The sequence below is a fragment of the Camelina sativa genome, chromosome 16 (assembly GCF_000633955.1).
Source record: "Camelina sativa cultivar DH55 chromosome 16, Cs, whole genome shotgun sequence".
NCBI classification, from domain to species: domain Eukaryota; kingdom Viridiplantae; phylum Streptophyta; class Magnoliopsida; order Brassicales; family Brassicaceae; genus Camelina; species Camelina sativa.
In genome coordinates this window covers 18952231-18959570 of record NC_025700.1, presented here as the reverse complement: position 1 = coordinate 18959570, position 7340 = coordinate 18952231, and the positions used below count along the sequence as shown (strand labels likewise).

General features: G+C 35.8%; 2 protein-coding genes across 2 annotated transcripts in view; both read right to left on the bottom strand.

Moving 5' to 3' along the window:
* LOC104751195 (conserved oligomeric Golgi complex subunit 3-like) overlaps positions 1–4163 on the bottom strand; it is a 10336-nt gene extending 6173 nt beyond the window's left edge. The window contains exons 1-15 of the mRNA XM_019238559.1: positions 3983–4163; positions 3737–3820; positions 3534–3641; positions 3354–3398; positions 3190–3264; positions 2994–3089; positions 2694–2771; positions 2314–2399; positions 2109–2175; positions 1824–1886; positions 1539–1640; positions 1252–1356; positions 1073–1165; positions 679–767; positions 10–159 (exon numbers count right to left, since the gene is read on the bottom strand). Coding sequence (XP_019094104.1) covers positions 10–159; positions 679–767; positions 1073–1165; positions 1252–1356; positions 1539–1640; positions 1824–1886; positions 2109–2175; positions 2314–2399; positions 2694–2771; positions 2994–3089; positions 3190–3264; positions 3354–3398; positions 3534–3641; positions 3737–3820; positions 3983–4072 — 1331 coding nt within the window. The 5' untranslated portion in view covers positions 4073–4163. The remainder of the gene's footprint in view (positions 1–9; positions 160–678; positions 768–1072; positions 1166–1251; positions 1357–1538; positions 1641–1823; positions 1887–2108; positions 2176–2313; positions 2400–2693; positions 2772–2993; positions 3090–3189; positions 3265–3353; positions 3399–3533; positions 3642–3736; positions 3821–3982) is intronic.
* Positions 5392–7024, bottom strand: LOC104751194 (transcription factor WER-like). Its single transcript, XM_010473101.2, has 3 exons — positions 6614–7024; positions 6076–6501; positions 5392–5779 (listed from the first exon to the last, which is right to left on the bottom strand). Exons 1-3 carry the CDS (start codon positions 6726–6728, stop codon positions 5592–5594), a joined length of 729 nt encoding a protein of 242 aa, XP_010471403.1. The 5' UTR covers positions 6729–7024; the 3' UTR covers positions 5392–5591.

Here is a 7340-nt window from a genome sequence, read left to right as displayed (position 1 = left end):
CTTTGTAATGTAGGCCGCAGTCCGGCCAGGGGTTCACTCTGTCTAGCTGGCTGCTCCCCCAAGACTTCAACTTTAAGGATATGAATGAGCTCACATAGAAGATCAATATTTGCTTCGTGTATCAGTTTTGGACGTAAAATATCATACAAGTATGTAGACCTGATCAGGAACAAGCAAATTGATAAATTGAAAGTACCACACAAGATATAACAAACGAAAACAATCTGGATGACTTACGCTTACTCGTTTTTTCCTAAATCCTAGACTTATAAGAAGTCATATAGTGTAGTAGACCCACCGACTACAAAACTACAGTGTAATTGGAAGTATCACATACATATACCAAATGAAATCATTCTCATCTCTAAACAAAAACATAGAGACTAGTATAAACAAAAATCAAGATAATATCATCGAGGCAATGACAGCAAAATTAGGTTCCTGATTCACAATTAACAATATTGATGGGGTGAATGCTCGGCTGTACATTATTTGATGAATGCTAATGGTGTAAAGAGGAAGAGAAGTAGAATAAATAAGTAGAAACAAGTATTCAAGCGTACATATTAGCTGTATATATCTCAATATAGAAGGCACCAGAAAACTATTTCAGTGATAAATTGAACAGAAATAGAGATGAAGAACATAATAGACAGCACGGCATTAAAAAAAACTTACAAAGGATCCACTAAAGGTGCCAGACTTGAAACTTCCTCTGATGATGCTGGAAAGAAATGAGTAAACAGTTGATGCTCCATATGACAAACCTGAAATTCTTTATGGAGGTTAAGACGTGGTGCAGTAATTTCATGTTTTGAAAAAACCAAGTCCACTAACAGTCTCTAAAATCCTAAGTTACTAAAGCTGATGAACCAGCCATTGTCTTTCTCAAACAGACCTTCTTCTGACCTTTGAAATCACACAGATTAACAGCTATATTAACATTCTCATTTTCCTATATGTTTCTATCCCTTATGATGGCAGGAATTTCCTGTGAAACTAAACTGGTATAGCTCCTATTATCCCTCATGAATAAAGTGAGGTGTTCGTAATTTTATTTTCCTTCATATACCTGCATCAGATATGCACAACCAGATCTAGTCAAAGATGGCAGTGCCTCTTTCTTCGCGAAATCAGATACTCGTTGGTGAACTATGCCTTTGACCTGATAATATGAATTGAACATTAAACAGGCGATTCTCGTTACTTGCAGATACTAAAACCATATTGTATTCCAGAAAATAAACTCACAAGCGAGAGCCGTTGTTCACAGTATAGTCTGTGGCATTCTGCAAGGATTTGAACATATTCCTTTCTTGCTGACCTACTCTCGATTTCCTCCAGTACAGGTTTAAGCTGGACAAATATTTTTCAATGTTCAATGTCATAAGAAAGAAACTATAGCCATGGCATCATCACAATACCGAACTCGCAAAATTGACATGCTACAAAAGCTAATTTTGATTGTTCTCTCTCATATCTAATATTGTGACCCTAACATTTCTGCACTAAGATGGGAAGAAAATCAAGGGTATCACCTCACTTGCAGCAGCCTTGAAACGAACATATATAACAGATGCCTCGACACCCTCCGAGACAGATGTTTTGTTTCCTCCTGGCCCACGAAATGCTGCCTGAACCTGACAAAGGAATTTGCATGTATGTTTTAGCGGAAACTATGCATAATCTCACAATTCACTCTTGCATGCATAGATTACATCATATATGCAATATATGCATATACATATTATATAGTTACAAGAACTATACATGCTTATTGTAAGCTGTGCAAGAATACATTGCATATTACAAAGAACAATTACCTGAGAAGCAGCCATTTTAAGCACTGCAAGGATGTAAGTTCGAATCATGCCCAAGGCCCGTGACTGTAAAATAGATAAATGTTAGTCTTTTCTATAACAAATTACAAGATACTAATATCTCCTCATTATCATTTAGTTTAGTTTTAACTTTCTTTAGTTTTGTACAATTTCATTCTGGAAACAGTGTATGAGTTTGTGCATGCGTAATAACAGTAAAACCATGTGTCTCTCCGTGAGAGAGAACGAGGGAAGACAAATAGAGACAGGAAGGGCTCTTCGTAGTACCTGGAGCTGACGAAATTTGAGCAAATAAACACTCGACTCCGCATATTGAGGATTATCTTCGATGTACCTACAGAATTCAAGGTAAAGAGACAAATTACAATCACTGTGAGGGTGATGGAAGAACTAAAGTGGAGCATTCTTCCATAAAATTGCCAAGTAGTGAATATAAAATTGCATAATATTGAATGCAACATCATTTACTCACGATATGCACTCATCCAGCCGTTTCAGTAGTGGGAGAAAGTTTGAGTTTGATACGTTCATATTTGGTGAATAAAAATTAGAGGATATCTGCGGGACAAAAAAAAATAAAAAGAAGAAGAATTATGAGATATTAGAGCAGTTTAACACTATTGAGATATTTCCTCTTAATTTTGCAACCAGTGTTCTGGAAGAAACACTTTATGTCAAACACTTTATATATATATATATATATATATATATATTATAAACTAAAGTACCACAGGCAGGTCATAATTAAATTGATTACGTTAATGAACCAAACAAGAGCATATCTGAAGCTATACACTGATACTTTGACATGTTTCAAAAATTAATGTCGACAGGCTAGAAATTAAATCTTACATTCTCCAATTCATCAAAATAGTTGAGCTTAATCCTTAGAGCTTCTGCAAACTCCATCAATTTCTGCTTCTCCATCAACTAGAAAATGTGGAAGAAAATGAAACTTAGCTCAAGCAAGCAAACTACTACAATCACTTTAAATAGCGAGTCAGAAACTCCTGGCCAGCCATGATGCATTAAGCATCTTTTGTTTTGTTTTTCATTTGGATATACACAGCAAATAGGAATGAAAAACATGCAAGAGATTATTAAGAGAAAAAAAAATCATCTTGCAAAGTAAAAGACAGAAAAAAAAAATACCAGTCGGTCACATGCATCATGAAGAGTTTTAGTCTTTGTTGTTACTCCTTGATGTTGAAGCTGCAGTTCATTAAATAGGTCAAGAGTTTCATCAACCTGCACAGGAGAAATCCTAAGGTCAATAATAAAGCAGATGCCTTATATATTATGGGCAAGGTAAGACCACGGCAATGTGAAAAACGTAGTGGAAACCTGCCTGGTGGAGTATATTATCACACGTCTGGATGCGAACAGTTAAAGTAGTGACATAGAGCCGATACTTCTCCTCTGTCTACGTCAGAAAGTAACAAATCATTTAGATATATTTCAAGTAGTGTTTCCCATAATTTTAACCAAGGAAACAACATGACTATCACTAACCTCAGACTTCATCGCTGATTCAAGATCAGTAAACCATTTGTAGAACTGTAGTAAAAACAACATACGTCGAAATGAAGAAGCATTACTACACATATAGAGACACAAGAAAAGAGATACCCACAGACACATATAGTACCGCATAAGATCCTTGGAAAATAAAGTTGCAGGACGAGAATAAACCTGATTTGTATTAACCAAAACAGCTTCAATTGCTCCAGAATCTCCCAAGTTTGCGTCCTCCGCTGATACAGACAAGCCATTCTCGGGGCGGTGAACATGCTCATGTACCTATAACCATGAACTAACACTTGACATCAAACCACAAAAAAGAAAGAAGGATAACAATCTCGACAAAAATCCAAACATGAAAACTCCAGACTCACAAGGTTGGCAGGAAATGGCCGCTCAGCTACTGCGTGGGATAAAGAAACTATAGCTGCTTGTTGCTGCTCTGTCAAAGGAGCGCTCTGCAACGGGATTTTAACCACATTACGATTCAGTATATATATTCTCAACAAACAGAGCATCATTTCAGATCCAACCATTGTATCTGAACAAAGGATTCCAGATCCGGACACTAGACTCGTCAATGGCGGGATCTCGAGCTCAGATTGTGCGAATTAATTTACCTGTTCCCAAGTAGAAGCGAAATTGTAGCCTTTGGAGATGGCTCCAGATTTGTGGAGGCTGGAAGACGAATTCGCCTTAGCCGCCATCATCTGTGGCGGTTTCTTCGAACTATAGAAAATTCTGAATCTCGGCTTTGATTTGATTCGTAACTTGGAAGAGGAAGACGATGATCCTCCGAGCGTCGAGATCAGCAAAATTTATCAATTATATGTATTTTGCAAGTTAACCCTTAAGTTATTCAAAACTTCACTTTTAACCCTAAATGTTTTCAAATTTCACTTTTTCCTCCCCATAGCTTCTAAATTGCAACTTAAACTTATATTTTTTCTGCTTCTCTTAACAAGTCGGATGTGTAAGTTATTCTTTACATATAGTGAAGTGAGAAATAAAATATGGTGAGAAATTTGATGATTTGACCGAACATTATCTTCTTGTTCGTTTCCACTATAGAGTTCTTCAAAGTTATTAATCATTTAGGTTCTTTCCGGGTTGCCAAAAAAAAAAAAAAAGGTTCTTTCCGATTCTCTAATTGGCCTCACACCTTCTAAACTGCAACTTCCATTTCTATTTATTGTCTTCTATTTGTATATGTTGGTTGTATGACATGTTTATTTCCCTCTAATTTGCTCTCGTTTCTGAACTAAACCCATTTTTTCCTCTAATTTTCTCTAGTTTCAGAACTAAAATCAATCGGAATTTTTTTTGGAAGTGGAAGAAAATATCATAGATTTACAGTTCCTACAAAAATGTAATTTGATACACATATATATAGACATTAGTAGTAAATTTATTTTATTGAATAAAGATTGAAATAGAAAGTGTGGTTAAGAAAACAAACTACTCTACAAAAGGTGTGGTTATAAGTTGTGTCAACTGTCCAAATCTGTGCTTTTTATCTCCAACTACAACCAATTATTTTTACTTGTTTTTTTTTTGTTTAGTTTTTTTTTTTTTACTAGGGGTGTTATTTGCTGCCTTGAAATATGTTTCTTGGTGGCTGATAACTACACCCACCTTAATCATATCGATAGTACTCTAACATCCATTTCGTCTTTCCGTTATCATACTTCACCATTAAAAGGTAAAACCAATATATACTTGCAAAGAAATAGATACTATATATATCATATATGTGGATAATGGATGTATTAAGAGTTTCATTCGTGCATGATCTTGACCGTAAGCGATATATTTGATTAGTCCGCAGATGTGAATGCGTCTATTTCCTTTCTCCTATACACGACATCTTTTGTTCTCTTGAGTTTACCACAAAACCATTTCTTTCTTCTAAACTAACAACGCCGCCATACAAGATTAGTACGAGTAGTTTTTGGTCACCAGTTTATATGCTCACATGCAGTCCTGCTCACATGTTATCGATCTAGCTAATTATATATACAAGAGAAAATAAACAAATACAGTATATTCCAACATACTGATTTGTACATTACCATATAATTAGGTCTCTTCTCTCGCATTTTTCTCAGACAAGTGCTCACTAATTTTTTTACACATCAAACATACATGTTAACGATCTAAAGTCTCGTACTTATACGGACTATATATAGTCAAGCTATAAATGTACGGTTTTCTGCGAAGAAGCTAATCCTAGGAGGCAGAGCTTCCAACAGACAAAAAATCGAAGAAGGGAACACCACTTTCGTTTTTGTTGTCAGAGTCATTGGGGTTGCTTTGATCTGAATCTTGATCAATAACCTCGCTCTTGTTTGAATCCGTGTTTACTTGTAGAAAATTGTAGAACTCCAAAGGTTTAGTCTGGTTTGCTGCGATCACATCTGACACAAGAAGATCAAAGTTATAAGCTATGTGGATTGCGACTGTAAACATTTAAATAAATGTATAGAGATTATTTAAAAAATAATAACGAAGATGATATGACTATAAACACAGAAATAAAAAAAACATGAATTTTTTCACAAAATTTGATAACGCAATAAATAAAAATCTGCTAAACTCCAATGTGAAACTTTCGAACATAATATTTGCATCATTAGTTCGTGAAACACTCAAATGAACATGCATAACACTTTTATAGAAAATGGATCCTTCTCCATCATTTTGAGTACTTTACCTTTGGTATTTAAAGCAATCTTTCCAGTGAAGAACTCCTTAAGGAACTGAAGATGATTAAAATGAGAAAATTGGTAAGGATAATTGATAACGTCTCCGAGTATTCTCTTCCGATCACCTCTATTATTATTATGATAACCACCAGAATTCATCATGATTTGTTCACTCGGCATCAAAGAAGATGTCGAAGACGTCGAGGGTAGAAGACGAGGCTTGGAGGTTTGGCGTGTGCGTCGAGCCATGATGACGTGCCAATGGTTCTTGACCGCGTTGTCCGTTCTTCCGGGGAAAAGCCTTGCGATGATCGACCATCTGTTCCCATGGATCCGGTGAGCCGCTAAAAGTCTTTCTTCTTCTTCTTCCGTGAAAGGGTTTCGGTTTATCCTCGGATCCAATTGATTAAACCATCTCAATCTACAACTCTTGCCTGCACATACACCAACACAATTAATATGTATGTATGTATACCCATATATATCAAACCCTAGTTTTTGTATATATATGGACCGACCAACCCTAGAATATATTTGTTAAATTACCAGATCGACCAGGGAGCTTAAGGGCTATGGCGTTCCAATTATGAGGACCGTATTGTTCGACCAGATCCTTCAGCTTCTCGTCTTCCGCTGGTCTCCAATGGCCTCGACTGCACATGATCCTTTTCTTCTTTACGCCGATCTAGCTGATTACTTTTCTTTCAACTAAGTTTACCGATCCAAACCAATACAAGAACAAAGAAATACTACCCAAAAAAAAAAGAAAACACAAACACAGATCCTATATCATCAATACCGTACGCAAAATTTTTGATGCGTTCATGTACTTTATGTACATATAAATATCGAAATTTAAACCCTAAGTTTTTTTCTTGGCGAAAGGTTGGGGTAGATGGGTATGTGGGAACAAGAAGAAAGCTGAAGAGCACCTGCACTACATATATGTATATATAGATATATATAGTCAAATATTTATATAGAGCATATAATATATATATATATATATAACTGAAGAAAAATAAAATAAATAAAATCCGTTAGAGAGTCGGGAGGGTTTGGACGGGCTTCTCTACCGGCGACTGATGCCAACGTCTTCCCTAACCAACACACCACCTCCTTTTAAGTAATCTATCTTTTTGTTTTTGTTTCTTTATTTCTATAACTTAGAATTTAATTGGTTCATAGGGTAGCTAGAGAGATTGCTTGGTGTGGGCTGCGCATTTCGTTAACCTCTCAACGTCTCTTCGTATAGTATTAATTAATCTAAGAT

What these genes read in the sequence shown, in the direction of transcription:
- LOC104751194 (XM_010473101.2), bottom strand. Translation starts at nt 6,728, where the DNA reads ATGTGCAGTCGAGGCCATTGGAGACCAGCGGAAGACGAGAAGCTGAAG. An exon ending in TAAGCTCCCTGGTCGATCTG is followed by an intron (nt 6,502 to 6,613) that starts GTAATTTAACAA and finishes GTGTATGTGCAG; the next exon opens with GCAAGAGTTGTAGATTGAGA. An exon ending in GATTGCTTTAAATACCAAAG is followed by an intron (nt 5,780 to 6,075) that starts GTAAAGTACTCA and finishes TTCTTGTGTCAG; the next exon opens with ATGTGATCGCAGCAAACCAG.